Genomic DNA, 16,865 nt, shown 5'->3' on the forward strand with positions numbered 1-16,865 from the left:
CTTGCGGTAGAGCTTCCGGAGGCTTCAGGGTCAAACCAATATCCCGCCTCAGGTCCTTCGTCTTGGACAATCATGTTGTGCAAGATTATGCACGTATACATGATGTCGACCATACTCTCCATGAACCACGTACGAGCCGGGGCTTTGATTATGTTGAAGCGCGCTCGGAGAACCCCGAACGCCCTCTCCATATCCTTGCGAGCAGCCTCCTGCTTCTGCGCAAAAAGAACCTGCTTTGCGTTCACAGGCCTGTTGCACGTCTTCACGAAGGTTGGCCACTTCGGGTAGATGTCGTCGGCAAGATAGTACCCCATTTTATACCGTCGGTTGTTAGCGATGAAGTTGATGGCCGGCGCTTTACCATCCAAAACTTCGGCGAAGAGGTCGGATTGGTGGAGCACGTTTATGTCGTTGTTCGATCCGGGGACCCCGAAGTACGCATGCCAGATCCATAGCCGGTAATCGGCAACGGCCTCGAGTATAACGGTGGGGTGGGTGCCTTTGTGGCCGCTAGTGTACGACCCCATCCACGCCACAGGGCAATTCTTCCATTGCTAGTGCATGCAATCGACGCTGCCAAGCATCCCGGGGAATCCGTGCACTTCTTCGTGAAGCTGGAGCAGAAACTGACAATCTGTCGTGCTTGGCCTCCGGAGAAATTCGTCGGTGAAAGCTGCCCGGACGCCTTTGCAGAATTGGATCAAGCACATTCTCCTAGTGCTTTCTCCAATGTGGAGGTATTCGTTGAACACATCCGTTGTTTGTCCAGTCGCAAATTGACGAATTGCTGCAGTACATTTCTACAGCGTCGTGTGGTTGGGAAGGCCGACGGCGTCCAACCTTTCTTGGAAGAACTCTTCTCGGGCTGCCAATGTATTTGCGATGTGGAGAAATAGCGGTTTGCGCATGCGGAAACGTCGACGGAAGTAGGTATCTCCCCAAATCGGGTTATCAGAAGTAGTCGCGGACTAACCTTGCGGCGGCTTCCTCCCGGTTACGAGGGATGTAAGTCCGGAAGCGTCTTTGGGGTGGCGCGGCTTCCTCCGCCTCCCGGCGTCGATCTTCTTCAAGTGAATCCATTAGATCGATTATTCGACGCATTTGCTGATATGAATCCATTAGATCGATTAACTTTGGGGGAAGAATAAAAGAGTTGATTTGAGATGAAAATTGGAGTTGAAAGACAGATGATTTGAGAATAATAGATGTGTGTTTGTGTGTGAAATGAGGATGGAATAGGAGTATTTATAGAGTAAAAAAATAAAAATAAAAAATAGGAAAACGGTCGAAAAACACTACTATTACCGTTTTTCGAATTTTAAATTTTTTTATTAAATTCGAATTTTGAAAAAAATGATTTATTGCGTCAGCGTGATGAAACCCACTCGCGGGGCGGCGAGTGGGTGTCACGCATGGCGCCGGAGCGCGCCACGTCTCGCGCGTGCGTGGCGAGACGTCTCGCGGGCCGTCTCGGAGAGACGGGTGTCTCGGCGGGCTGGGGACGCAACGGGACGCTGCAACGCGTCCCGCGCGCGTCTCGTTACGGATGAACGGGCTTCGAGCTATTAGTGGGCCAATAATTTTATTAAATAAATAGTAATATTAATTAATTAATAAGTTGTCACATATTTTGGATCAATTAAAATTGATTTCATGTATTATATTATTTTTGCATTTTAATTTAATTAATTTGATAACATATTAAATATAGAAGTGAAAACAAATTAAAACAAAGTAGTGATGATGTGGAAATGAAATGGAAAGTGGGATAGACCCTTGGGTAAAATGTTGACGTGGAAACTGGAAATAAATTTTTAAAAAAGGGTCCTTCATTGCTTATGCTCTTAACTCTTAATTTAGGGATGTCAATCGGGTCGGCTTACCGGGTTTCGGGCCAACCCTATTTGGATTGCGGGTCAATCGGGTGCGGGCTAGTCGGGTTGTCATTTCTTTCGGGATATAAAAGTTCAACCCTAAACCTAAAAGCTCGGGTTTCAAGCTAGCTCAGAGGATTAATATGGTTGCTATCGATAAAATTAACATGCGACCAGTCCAATAAATAATGATGATAATTAGTTATATTCATAAAATGTAAAATATTTAATGGAGTATGATAAATTTGAGATATATGCTTAAACTCAATCATAAATATGATAAATACTAATATTTGAGATATTTCGTGAAATTTTAATGCATGTTTTAGAATTAAATAATTTTTTAGCGAATTTGACGTTTTAAATTTATTTATCAATTATTATATTAATAAAAATTACATATATAATTTGTATATTTAATATAAAATTGAAAGTTATTATTTTTAGTTAAATATATTATAAAATTAATCAATGGAGTGCCAAATTCAGAGTAAAAAATAGAATAATAGAAATTTTATTGAGTTTTCGGGTCTGGCCCTAACGGGTTGCTTGTTAATCGGGTCCGGGCTAATCGGATTTTAATTTTATCGGGCTATGAATTTTCATCCTTAACCCTATAAATTTGGTGGGTTATTCGAGCCAGCCCACGGGTTGGTAGCCCGACATCCCTACTCTTAAGTCATACGAGTAATTTTTTATTGACTTCTAGTTAATTACATAATTTATAAAAGTAGCTAATTAAATCATAACTTTTTTATATTTTTCGATTGTCCCACACAAATAAAATTTTGATGAAATGTGACTTTTATATTTTTCAAACATTATATTTTTCAAACATTATATTTTCATCGATTGTTACGTAATAATCATCGAAAATCAAATATAGAATAATGCTAAATTTATTTCGAAGTTAACCAAAAATAAATAATTTAAATTATAATTTCATCAAAAATGGTGAAGCATTGAAATGAAATATTAATATAACTTGGAAAATAGGGAAGCATTGCCCAGATGAAAATCATATCCTCCGACACAATTCATTTGTTGGCTAACTTACTACAAAATATATCAAAAAGTAAAATACAATAAGCCCGAACCCGAGACCAGGCCCGAAGGTATTTACAAATCAATTCCATAGACATGGTGAATATGGCAACAATCATAAGGATGCCCATTGCTACAACAAGTAAATAAAACCACAAAAATTACACAAGGACCTGCTACACCCCACACATTCAATGTTTACTTCACAAAATTCCCCGACGGAGCAAGACGCGGGGCCCGGCCCTCGCTCCGTCTAGTCGAGGCGTAGAGTATGTATAGGTAATACAACAAAAAGGGGCAGGAGACTTATCATCACGCTTTGATGTCCTTGAGCACACCCCCCTTCTCAAGCTCACCAACTAGGTCCCTTAGTGCAGGAACCTTCATGGCCAGGGTTCTGTACAGTCTGGAATATCGAGCTCTGGTTCCATCTCCCGTTCTAGCAAGAGCAAGCAGGCTCAGAGCCTCCGGGAGCTGCGCAAACACATCCTTCATCTCATCCAGGCTCATATGCTCCAGGGCAGTCGGTCTTGGAACAACTCGCACAATCTCCCCACCCTTGGGTTCCTGCACCCGCGCATCTGCCTTCACGACCAGCTCCGACTTTGAGTTGGCTCCACATTTGATTATGAAGGGAGACGTGGAGCCCGTGTTGAACTGCAACACGTTCCACTGTGCCACGTCGGTTTCAGAACCGTGCGTCGCGTCTGCAGAAAATTTGGTGCCGGGAGGTGGTGCCTCCAGAAGCTTATCCTCCTCTTCTGCCGTCGACTGCATCGGATCACAGCAGAATAAAAAATTTCAGAAAAGTGCGGAAGGCATACCTAAGACCTGTTTAAAATCATCTGCATGCATACCTCTACAGCATCCCGAGCTTCTGAAATATGGCTCTGAGCGCACGGATGGTCAATGTCAAGTAAAGAAGGCATCTGTTCGGAAAGTTCGTCTAGAGAGACGAGCATTGATCGCTTCTTGCTCTTACTCAGTGTATTGACAGAAGCTTGCCTCATTATATCCTGTTGAGGCAGAACTTTTTTCAAATTTCCCAGGTTTTTTAGTTCCAGAAAGTTGAAGAGGAGAGACTGGAGAAAGATGAAAAACCTTGACTTGCTTCAGTATGCTGTCGAGGGAGATTAACGACGCTAGCCTTGCATCTTCAGCAGCAGTGGAAGGATTCCGAATAGGTGCAGCGCCACTTTCTAAATTTAACATCTCCGCGTCATTTTTCATTTGTTGTAAAATCTGATTCGAGTAAACAGTTAGCCTCTAGTGGTAGTAAACAGAGTTTGCGGAATTTCAGTATTTGAGAAGTGAGGCAACCAAGATAAAGAGAGCCAGCGCGCTATGATACAGACCTTTCTTCTCTTGTGATCAACAGATTCAAGAGCTGAACGTAGCTTAGCTACTTGAGCAGAGTCTTCCGCTGCTTCAGTCGCCAAAGTACCAGCAATATCCTGATGGAACAATATAACCTTAGATATTAGTTTGCGAAACATAACAAAACTACTACAATACTATAAACAATATAAAAAAAGCATACAGCAAAAGAACTGGATAATGGCACTCTGTCCGTAGCTGCACAAAGATGGGAATCTAAAGATAATGGTAGGAACATACCTTCAAATGTTGCAGCTGTGAAGTATAAAGACATCTGGCATATTCAGATAACAGCTGTCCAAGAGCATCAGTAGTCGGAGGCTGGGCAGCACCAAGTCCAGCCATCCAACCATCCATTATTGCTGTAGAGAGAAGTTCCAGCTGACCAGTTGTTCCTGCTGCCGTGTCATCAGCAATGGAAAGGAAATCGAAGTTCTCTGCAAGCCAATTTCGAATTTGACGCTGGAGCTCGCCAGCAGGGGTATGAACAAAAAGAGCTGCAAGAGCCTTGTTTCCAATTGAATAAATTTTTGCTTCTTCGGTTATTTCCCTGAGCTTTCCACCTGTTATATGCTGTCGCCATGTCTCCTGTATTAGTAAATGAGATTAGTCAAACACACTGCTCAGCATCATTGATCTCACTTATTCACTGTAAAAAATCAGCAGAAGCCCTGAGATAATGCCTTTATACATGAAAAAGAAAGAAAACATAATAGACATCACCAATTGAAGAAACACAAGAATGGCCAAATCCTCTTCGGGGAGCAAAGAGATAAGGAGGAGGTCACTTAAGGGCATATTCTTCCCATTTTTTCCCTTTTTGCATGTAGGCAGTTCATCTCAAGGTCAGGTTTGAACTTTGAAATGCTACATATTTTTAAAAGGTGTACAAAAGAAATCTAACAATCTCGAGATACCAAAACCACTCCCTGAATAAAATATCATTGATAATTTGATTGTTGCTTTTCTTCTGAAATGATAAGGTTAGAACGGCCCATCCACTGTGTGTGGATTTGTTGCTTTGCTTTTGAAATTACAAGGAAATCGTTTCAATTTAGTAGCTTATTCAGGCTTAAGCTGTTAGAGAGGTGTAACTCATCTATACAGAAATATAGAATAACATAAACCATGCTAGAATGCAAAAGAAATTAAATCTAGTGATGAGTACATACGGAATCATGAAGGAAAACACGACTAAGTTACCTGATCAATTCCACGTATCTTCAGAACTACTGAAGACAACTTTGACTTCTTTTCTGGTTTTATATTTACTTTGAACCCTTGAATTTGGTCCCCAACCAACATATTCCTTGAACTAGAATCGTAACGAACTGGAGATCTTCCAGGGCTGCTACCACGGCTAGAGCTTCTACTACGTCCATTATTTGGCTTCTCAAGAAAGCGCTCAACCGGAGAAACCTTACATCACAGAAGACATTTTCACTTTTACACTTAATGCACATCATATTAAAAGAATTAATGTTTCAGTCAAGTAGAAAAATTTCACTATTCAACTAGTAGATCGACATATGACAGGGAGGGCACCTTAATTGATTGTAGCTCTGGTGATCGAGCAAGCAGGGACCTTATATAGAGAATCCTAACACGAGAGACAAGCATTGTATCCATCACTCTTCTGGGCTCCATTTTACGAATGAAAGCAAAAACAGCATCTCTTATTTCAGCCAGGATTTCATGCTCTCTAGAAGCACCTGCCTTAATGACTGCAGCCAGTACCTGCACATAGCAAACCAAGCAGTTATCAGGAAGCTACATTCCATGAAAGACGATAGAATTCAAATTTTTAACATCGAGTTTTTTAAGCTGAGATACATACATAACCATGTATGATAACACCAGAAGGGTGCAAATGCGCACAAAACAAATCTTATTGATTAACCTAGGTGATAGATCCAAGTGTGCCAAACACCCTCAAACCATCAAAGAAAAGATAAAATCTTAACAAATACTACTTCAGAGCTTTGTCATTAACACATGCTCTGGAACCAAGCTAATATTCTTTAATCTTCTCAGATGCAAGAATGTTTCTGAAGGCTACTTATTTTGCAGACTGAACTTGCCGAGCAGGATGCAATCATGTCATTCTTCAGCACAGTGAAGTTCAGCTTTCTCATCACCATGATACCAAAAACTATATGTTGCCGACTGTATTCGTAAGAGGAGGTCGAAGGCCCGCAAGGAACCAAAGGGTTGCCTCAAGTAGATCCAATCCCCACAAAAAATTATAGAATGATCAAATTTTAAAATGATGACATATAGACACAAGAATACAGCTTCCCCATTTAACTTCGACATATACAGTTCAAAGCATAAAAATATGAATATCAGTTCCTACCAGCATCAAGAGCTTGTTAGCCCCATCTGAGATTGCAGCAAGGCTGTCATATTGTTCTGGATCAAAATCATTTAGAGCAGAAGTAAGATATTCGCCAGCTGGTGTAGTTTTGACAATGTCAGTACCAGTCTTAACCAATGCAATAGCTCTCTGAGTCTTTTCAGAGGCTAAAGGTGGAACACCATCACCAGGGCGTCCCTTGGCATTGGTATTCTCGTTCCTATTAAACATTATTCAAGTAAAAGGAGTCAGACATATCAGTTGTAAAGCTTAATAGAAGAACATAGACAGTATAGCAAATCAAGTTAATATGAAAGACAGAGACAAAAGATAACCAAGTTCAAATAGATCTAAAAGCAAACTGGAAAAAAACCTTTGCAGGTCACGGAACTGACTGAGTGGTGCCTTGGGAGATGGGCTTGATACCTGAGAGAATATATCGAGCAAGTAATGAGTATCTTCACAAATAATATCAAACAAGGACAAGAATAAGATAATACAACTGTGACACATAGCCCATGGAAAAATAACATGTCTAAGAAATGCTATATATAGAAGATTAAAACCTGTGGAGTTCCAGCTAAGGAAGCTTTCTCAGTTAGCCTCTCAAACAACTTCTCATTCTCTTCATGCAACCTCTGCCAAATTATGAAACAAAAAAGACAAATTTACTCACCTTGCATTTAAGGGTATAACAGTAAAGACACAATGCATCTATGTAGTTTCAAGAATTTGCTGAAAACTTACTCACCAAGCATTTAAGGATAATACCAGCCAAGACACAATGCCTCTATGTAGTTTTAACTTTTGACAGAATTTGCAGAAAACTAATTCGCCAAGCATATAAGGATATTTCCAGCAAAGACACAGTGCCTCTATGTAATAGAATTTGCATTTTGCAGACAAGAAAATAAAAAACAAAAATAGAATTTGCAGAAAAGAAAATAAGAACAAAATGTATTAGATTAAATCATCTTGTAGACAGTTAGCACGGTTAAGTACCTCAATGAGTGCATCCCGTTTCTTCAGTTCGTCCTCAAGTCTTTTGGTAACAGCAGCAGAATCCATGTCATCTCCTGTGGCTTTGTTGCTTGAATTTTCTTCAGCCTGCGATACAGAGCCATTTGTCGTCCTAGTCTCGTGGATAAGAAGAGCTTCATTCAATTGTGACTCAACGGTCTTCAATTTGGCCTACACAGGCAACAAACATGATGAGATATTAAAGATTTAGTCGTATTCACAAGAATAAATTGCAAAATTCAGCTATACAGCAACATTTGATTTATTTCTTCATAAATTCAGGAGGTGACATCAAAATATACCATGGAACATAAGCTGGGAAACTTATGCACCTCTTAACATGTTTAAAATTTCAGAATATCTGGCACATAATGCAAACATCTGGCAACCATACCTGAAAAAACATACTCCCTCCATCCCATAAAAATATGTGCACTTTCAATTTCCATCTGTCCTATAAAAATATGGACATTTTCATTTATGGAAAGTTGTCTCCAACTCATTACCCATATACAATCAATTTATTTACAACTTATGCCACTATTGCCCACCATTACAACTCATTAAACACTAATAATAATGAGGGTCCCACTATCCACTCACACTACTTTAACTACCCTTCTTCTCCTCTCTTACCAATTGTGCATTAATTCCAGTGCCATTTGAAATGTACATATTTTTACGGGACAGAGGGAGTATAATTATTCACTGTAACATCCCAGAATTCATGTTTCCTTAACCTTATTAGGAAGGGTTGAGATCTAATTCATGGGGCTGCGAGCACTATAAGGGTTAAATATCTACAATATTTGTATGTAAATCCTTTTTCTTCAGTTGTGCTTGAAAGTTTTTACCTTTTGTCATATAGCCAGAAAAACATAATGCAGAGTCATCAAAGAGTGACAACCAAGAACAAAGACATCCTATCCAGTTATGTCGGTCTCATTAACCACTTTATATGGTAAGCACATCCCCCAACCCCCAACCGTGAAACCGAAAAAAAAAATCCTTACCACCAGCTAAGACAAGATAAAGTAACAACACAGGAGTAATGCAGGATCCAGGTCAATTGATGACATCATATCTACCAGTATGATTGAAGGAACTTAATGCATAAAGTCTGAGCCAACCTGCAATATTTGAATCGCTGATTCCTTTTCTTCTATCTGCAATTTCTGGTCTTGTTCCACTTGTAAAAAATGAGTTATTTGATCCCGTAGTTGCAGGTTCTGATCCTTCTCTATCTTAAACTTATCTGCAAGCATTATATTATCTGTCTGCAATGAAGAGTAAAACAAATTCGAGATCGTCAGATAAACGAACCTAAAAAAATGCTCATTAATCAGGTCACTATCAGTTCAAGAAGCATAATCAAAGCATCCTATGGGCCCAAAAATATCGCAAATATGCTTAATGAATGATGGCATGACTCTGAAGTAATAATTTCAGAGAGCAAAGGGTTTCGCAAAATAGTACGGTACTTAACTAGCACACAGTAGCTGAAAAGCATGGTGCTACAAACCTTTAAATCTGACTGCAATGTGAAAGAAACTTTCCAGGCTTTCTGAACTTCATTGAAGAGTAGAACGCACTGGTCATTTGCAAGCTTTAAATCTTGTTTTAGGCCCATGCTTTCCAGCTTCAATTCACTGGCTTCCTTTTCCTTTTCAAGCAATTCTTTACGTGCATCATTGGCCTGCAAGAAAATTTGCAGCAGAATTTAGTAGACAGTTTATTATCACATATTTCTATCTTATGATTCATTTGCCAAACATATGCATCATGAGATTTTCAGTGATACAAATACAATACACGGATGAGCCCAACAGAAAATGAAATTGCGCAGACTTACAATATCTTTCCATTTCTTGATCGTATCTCGACTCCCAAGGCTCAATGTAGCATTTCGGGCTCTGGAAGAAAAATTAAGAGAAGATAGTGTCTCAGACATGCTGGGCACATTGGGGCAGATGTTAACAATCATCAAAGTTATTGAGCTTCCACCTGCATACCAAACGATGATACAGAGTCAAGTCTATAACATCGAGAAAGTCCAACTCAAGAACAAAAATAGAGTTGACACTTGACAGCAAAGCTCAAGTAAATGTGTGACGTAGACATCATATATCAACCAGTAAGGCATTGCACCATCGTGCAACTTGAGAGTTGAGAGCATCTTATAGTAGCACAATAATGAGTCCAAGAGTAGGAAAAGCTGAAAGTAACTTCTACTTGATTGGTAAGACAGAATGTTCCACAGTACTCTAATAGGAACACTGAAAACAGCATGCATATTCACAGAAGGCTTTCCCTAGTACATGAGTTCATTGCCCCCAAAAGAAAATGGTCAGAAACTTGTCCAACTCAGCATATTTTTTATGCATATCCTACCAATGGAAATCTGCACCTTCTCTACATTAAGATACAAACGGATAGTAATGAATATATCAACACTATCAACACACTTAATAAGCGTGGATTCAAGTTCACAAGCTCTAGATACTGAGTCCGAAAAACAACTTATAATAATTAGCTATGCAATGATAACAGGGAAGGGAAATATATAAAAATATATAAATGTATAAAATATAAAAATAAAAATATTATAAAACCAGAGCACAGGGACCTATTACCTAGCGAATCTGCAAGAACTTTTGTTAGCACTGAGTTCTCATATGGAATATCATCCTTCTTTGAAGTTAAGGATGCCAAAACATCACCCAATCTGCAGACAGAATATTCAAATTTACATATGGTAACTAAAGAAATTCGACATCATGACTAGAATAAACCAAAAGAGTAGTAATCTCACTGTAACTGATAATTTGTTTCAATATATACCTTCATGTCAGCATAGAGCCATAAATTGAAAGGTAAATTATGTACCCATTAATGGGTAGATAGCCTTTTCTTGGACAGTAAAATAGTTCATAGTTCATACACACATAGATATACAAATTACAAAGGACCTATCAACATCAGTTAGTAAATGAATAACACACAAAACAAATCAATATGACATTTAAATAAGAATGCAATTAAATAATAATATGTCAAAATGGTTCAGAATGCAGTTAATATAAAGGGAAAGCAACCAGATCTGTACCAGTTGTTTTTTATCATCAACCACAGAAGATCTAAAATTTAAAGATAAAGAAATGCAGAGTCAATGGAAAAACCAAATTCAGTACTTAAACTTACGCTGAGAGGGACTTTAAGACATGCAGCAATTCCGTTGCACGTTCACCAGTTTCATCCTCTACTCTCGAACTCTCACTTCCTGCCAAATCAACTAGAGAAAGCTTGCTGTATACATTGTCACCAGTGATCAAGTTCGTATAGTATATGTGTATGATGACAATCCTACAAAATACAAACAAAAGAGAAACAAATAATGGAATGAGAACAATATAGAAAGCAGAGATTTTAATTTCTTCTCAAATAGAAAGTGGAATACAACATGCGTAGATAAATCTGCGTAGCAATTAAAAATCTTGATTTTACATGAAATTAAAATGCATTATTATGCAAACATGTCACATCACATTCCATGATATAGTAATGCAACATATCAAATGCATAGAAAGTAGAAATATTGTTCTTTGTAGTTTCAAATTGATATGGAGCAAATGGCATTAGGATTATGGAGGTCAGTAGTGGTTATATTCCATATCATCTTTCAACCATGTAAAATCCTGGATATATTATATTTTCTACTAAGCTAATTATGAAGTCAGGAACACCAATAATTGAACGTAAGACCCTTCAGAGTCTCACGCTTATTTTTAGCATCACACCAGCCAAACTTTTGCAGCTCATAGACCACTAAGCAAAAAAAATTTAGCAGCACCAAAACCTACAAAAGACCCTATACTAGTCAATTTTGAATGCCCAAATAGATATCAGAAATAACCTCCATCATTATTATACAAACTTCACCCAACTAAGCATCATTTCACTCGGGAGTCAGGACCCACCAGTTACATATATTATATCAAGCGCTTTTTGTGGAAAAACATCAATAGGAACATAAAAATCATAGTACATGTGTACTATGCCAACTACTTTTTTGCAAATATTTAGCAAGGGCAGATGATTTCTAATGCTCTCAAGTTTATAATTGAAATCAGACATGTATTTGCTCTAAAAAAGAAAAAGGGCGGAGAGCCAATAAAAATAGTGCAAAACAAAAACACAAGCCAAGGAACAAAACACAAATAAGCAAATATAAGCATTAAGAAAGGCACTAAATTGATGAATCATACAGATGCGAAACTTTAAACTTCAAGGTGTCAGTTCCTCGGTTGAGAAAAGCTGTTTTAAGAATCCTGTTGAACTCTAAAGGGTTCTCAACTTTTTCCTGGACAAGTTCTACAACATAATCCAATGATCCAATGTAGACTTTTGGTTGATTACTTCCAGACTCCAGAAGTAAATCTGTTATCTACAAAAGCAAAGGCAAGGTGCAACATCAGCCTCAGATGTTAATTATGTTCAGCATGATATATGTCACGGGTCTATGTTTCTACCCCCTTGAGTCTTTTACTTCTTCAAAATTAAATTTTGAAATTCACACACTTCAATATTTATGTTTTTCCAATCCGTATACATTTTCCTCATATTAAAGTGGAGAATCTCTTCAGCAACCAGAAAGGATAACAGTTTATCTGATTTCCCTTTACTTCATAATATAATCTCAAAGAACTTAAACAGATGGAAATCAATGGTCGTACAAAGTAATTAAATATCAGTCAAATCGTAAAAAATATTGAACTGTCATTTTGATCTTCACTTTTCGTTTATAAGTCTACTAAACTTTTTTATGTATTAACACATATGTTTGCAAACAAAATTAAATTCTATGGTACGGTATCGCCATTCATTTCTATATATTATTCTAAGTTAAACTTACTTTTCGTTTCTTTTAAGTACTTGCACTTAATTTCTTAGAAGTTGTTTTGCCAAAATTTTCAACAACAGATATGTGCATTCCAAAGATCCATGCCAATGGGAGGTGGATGCAAGTAACTTAATATCCCATCTTAAAAAAAGTTAGGGTAACTATGCCATGATGTGGTTGGAGAGGAACCTGTTCATTGTAAAGCTCAAAGACTGAAACTGAAAAACTATATCGAGATGTAGAAGTTGCATCTGAGTTGGATAAATCAAAGAGCTCCTCAAAAGACCGAGCATACAGACCACGATCGTGACTAGATCCTTCCTGGAGAAAGATTAGAACGATATCAGAAACAAAGTAACCACATGTCATGATCAATCTTTTATAATGACCCCAACTGATGCTAACATAGAGGCCCAATATAGACAATAGCTCCCCCATGAATATTATTGAGATTTTGAGACAAAAGAACCCTCACTACACATCTTTTAACGCAGTACAGTTTAGAAAGAAAAAAACATAGATCAATGATTCCAGGCACCATTTATACTATGTAACTCCAATATGTCAAAGAAGCATATGTATCAAAGAAATAAAGAAATGTATAGGTACATTGTAGCCAATAAACAATAGTGAATAAGTATTAGTGTGTGCAGACTACTGCGGGATGCAGAAGAGAAGGAGAAGCTGTACCATAGTATGCGTCTTTCCTGATGAGGTCTGCCCATATGAAAATAGAGAAACATTAAATCCATCAAATGCTGACTGAACAAAGGGTTGAATATCAGCAAAGAGATCGGCTGCATAAACGAAGATCATAAGTTAGTACAGTTCATTCAAACAGCTGAAGCCAAGGAAGTGAAATAGGATACCACCTTGTCCAACATGAGGCCCATAGACCCTGTCAAACTCAAAATCCTTCTTTGGATTGGAGAGACTTTCATCTTCGGTGTTTATCCGAAGGGTATTATCATCAGGAAATTCTACGATATCTGGGCCTTCCTCCTCAAATAGAGGTCTTACACGACAAAACACCTTTACATTTCCTGTAATATGTTTGCTTGGTGTGATTATTATGAATATAGAATTTGGATAGCTTAAGTAACTTAATAAGTACCTTTGGCTGTCAATAAGTCATTAAACAGCTTTTTCTTCTCAGATAGCAGTGGAAAGATTCTAGCTTCTGTTTCAAGGGCAGCCTGATCTGGAAATTAGGTGGTTTGTTTCCAGTTAGTAAACTACATTGATTCATATACAGAAAAAAGATATTAAAAGGCTGATATCACTAAGTGTCGTAAACTGGAGTCAAAAGCCCAATTTGCAGCAGAATGAGAGGAGCCTAAGAAGTAGTAGTAGGGTGTAAAGTTACAATGGAAGGAAATACTAACTAGCATTAGAAAATGTCATCGTTATGGTGGGAATAAGTTCATTGTATACAAAGAAGACAACAATCACAATAAAACAACCCAAAAAACATTGAGAGATATTGCAGTTGTTCATAGAACAGTTTTGACTAAAGTTGTTAACACAGCCAAATTTGGGTATAGCTCGAAATCGACGCACGAAGGGGTCAAAGGGCACACTTTACCTAGCTTACGAGTCTTATCAGCCAGTACACCTAAGTAACGTGTCACTCGATCAAGTTTAGCACTTGAATATTCTTGGAGATCCATGGCTTCTTGTCTTAATTGCAAGTAATCTTCTCTGGCCAGCTGCTCAAACAAAGTAAAGGCGACGATTTTAATGAAAGAGTAGGAGCAAGCTTGTTCCAGTCAATAGGTGAGAATAGTGGAAGTAAAACAAACATATTGAACCCAGTTTACGAAAAGCCAAAAACCATGCTAATAGTACTCAAGAAAGCATGCAAAACCTTAGAACAGTTAATAAAGCTCTAGAGTGATTTCCAAGACTGACCATGAAAGAATATTGCTAACTACAAATACAAGCAAATATGTATATAAAATTTCTAAAAAGGTACTGTTAGCTGGCAGCAGTTAACACCTGTTAGTTCAGATAATCAACGATTTTCAAATTTCCACTAGCTTAAAGAAGTCTTCCCAAGCTTCTTTCGTTTTCATTATTTATTTCTAACCAAAATTTATGTACGCTATCATTTTGAGGTAATCATCCATTTACAGGACATTGTTTGCTGGACTTCACTTAGCATATAAACGGAAACAGACTTGAGATTCAGAATCTACAGTGTGACCATTCTAGAAATGTAAACAACCAAAAGTCAGAAAAAGAATCCTTCATACAATAGCCTATCTTTTGCCAGAGTTCTCTATTTCTTATTAATTTCTCAACTCCTTTCAGTTTAGATATCATACTTAGCAGAGAGAAAGTTTCATGGCACAACAAACGGAGAGGAACAATATCCCTTCCGTAATAGCAAAGAAAGTAAACTTCCGCAAATTATTTAACTGCTGGAACAGGTATTAATGTCAGCTCAATATATTTGATAGCATGCAACCTCAAATATTGAATAATCCGGAACAATTTCTCAACAAATCTCATTTCGTTCTCAGACCTCCGTACTGTAAAATTCCCCCACGCCTTCTGCTCCTTGATCTTAATATCTACAAGACACTGCTCTTGCAAGTATTAGACAGATAGGATGGACCACTGCACAAGCATTATTTCCTACAGAATAGCCAAGTTCACTGCGCATCCTAACGCTCACCTAGACTAAACCAATTCCTAGAATGACAATATACCTAGCTCACTGAAGTAAATGTCTGGAAATATGATACCAGTGAACCACATATGCTTGTTCATGAATTGAACTCTTTTCCTATAACTAGCTCGCTGAAGTAAATGTCAGGAAATATGATAATTACCTCATGATTCGACAATTAAAACTAGAAAGTGAAATTTTGGCAACTAAAGTCAAGCACTTTCTTCAACCAACGCCAAATCCAGAACAAAGAAAAATAGTTCTCATAAACTAAACGAAAATTCAATAACTTCCCAAACATCTAAGCCGTCAAATCATAATCATCCATGACAATTAACTCTCAGAAACCTCCGCATTCTCAAGTATTATTAGGCACAATCGTATCAATAAGGATCTGAACTGAAATCAGCTCCCGTTAAACTGCTTCAAACCGACAACGTTCAACCCCAGCAAACAATCGTGCGCCAGCTCAAATTGATGAGTTCAATTAAAAGCATTTCGAATAAACAGTATAAAAAATATTAACTCTTTCTTCAGCAACACGCATTGTTGATAGACACTGACCTTGACTTTGTCGCTCAAGCGAACGAGCTTGGAGTTGACGGCTTGCTTGGACAAGTCCGACTGCGATGATATCGACATCGAGTAGCGGCGCGGCGCCGCCGGCACCCTCCGGTAATCATCTCTCTGCTCCACCGATTTCCTCGGCTCGAAACCCGCCACTTCCCAGTTCCACCGGTTATTGCTCCCCATTCGACCTCAACTAGAAATTCCCCCAAAATCTGCAGCTAAATGGAAATGGAGCGTCCGACGACGAAAGAAAGAAGAGATGAGCTCATGTACAAAGCTCTCTTCTTTTTTCACTTCCACTTGAAAACCTTAATCCAATTCAAAGCTCTCTTCTTTATGGCCTCCCAAATTGTGACTTCGGTTTTACCGTAATCCAATTCAAAAAATTTAGTGGTGAAGGAGGCGGCGATAGCGTGGTTTTGAAATGGGACACATTTGGGCATTTGGGTCACAAAAAAAGATTGAATTTTTTTTATTGGGATTGTGGTAGTTGTGGTGCCATCAATCATTTTGATTTGTGTTGGAGGGAGTTTAAATCTCTGAATTCTCTTTCCTATTCTTTTGCAACTATTGTGTAGTAATAAAGTGGGATAAAGTTGTGGTCTTTGATATTACTACTAACTCTATCCTCCAGATACATAACCCTCACTCAATTCAAACTCCATCGACTTTTTTACTTACATCCCTAACCCCAATCCAATCCAATTACATATTTTTTTTCATATATTTTATATTAATATTTTGATTAATAATTAATTTAAATATATTAAATAATGTCTAAAAATTATAATAAAAAATATATGATTCAAATTTAAAACAGAAAATATTAGATATTCAAATAATTAAAGAACAATATAATAATAAATTACACACATTAAAAATACAATACTATAATAGAAATAAACAAACCAAAATACAAATGAAGAGTGAAAAAAAGCTAGCTTAAACAAGATAAACATTAGTACATATTTAATTGTTTGGAAGAATAATTCACATGAGTTTTGAAATGATATATAAAGATAAATATAATAATAATTAAATAAATTAAAT

The 16,865-nt window shown here is 37.6% G+C and overlaps 1 protein-coding gene across 1 annotated transcript; it reads right to left on the reverse strand.

The window, feature by feature from the left end:
* Positions 1–2,829: 2,829 nt before the first annotated feature.
* LOC121784658 (kinesin-like protein KIN-14B) lies at positions 2,830–16,317 on the reverse strand. The gene is made up of 23 exons (XM_042182854.1): positions 15,810–16,317; positions 14,157–14,280; positions 13,686–13,772; positions 13,444–13,614; positions 13,262–13,368; positions 12,761–12,892; positions 11,937–12,115; positions 10,873–11,034; positions 10,305–10,396; positions 9,524–9,675; positions 9,194–9,367; positions 8,802–8,948; positions 7,654–7,842; positions 7,218–7,289; positions 7,025–7,077; positions 6,652–6,871; positions 5,841–6,032; positions 5,499–5,714; positions 4,536–4,883; positions 4,274–4,372; positions 4,020–4,160; positions 3,776–3,934; positions 2,830–3,689 (listed from the first exon to the last, which is right to left on the reverse strand). Exons 1-23 carry the CDS (start codon positions 15,996–15,998, stop codon positions 3,231–3,233), a joined length of 3,864 nt encoding a protein of 1,287 aa, XP_042038788.1. The 5' UTR covers positions 15,999–16,317; the 3' UTR covers positions 2,830–3,230.
* Positions 16,318–16,865: the final 548 nt, after the last annotated feature.

The sequence above is a fragment of the Salvia splendens genome, chromosome 21 (genome assembly GCF_004379255.2).
Source record: "Salvia splendens isolate huo1 chromosome 21, SspV2, whole genome shotgun sequence".
NCBI classification, from domain to species: Eukaryota; Viridiplantae; Streptophyta; class Magnoliopsida; order Lamiales; family Lamiaceae; genus Salvia; species Salvia splendens.

Bases quoted from the DNA above. Each gene is read 5' to 3' on its own strand.
- LOC121784658 (XM_042182854.1), bottom strand. From the start codon at position 15,998: ATGGGGAGCAATAACCGGTGGAACTGGGAAGTGGCGGGTTTCGAGCCG. The intron at 6,872-7,024 runs GTTTTTTTCCAG...AATGTTTAATAG, and splicing joins CAGTTCCGTGACCTGCAAAG to GAACGAGAATACCAATGCCA. The intron at 3,690-3,775 runs GTATGCATGCAG...GATCCGATGCAG, and splicing joins AAGCTCGGGATGCTGTAGAG to TCGACGGCAGAAGAGGAGGA.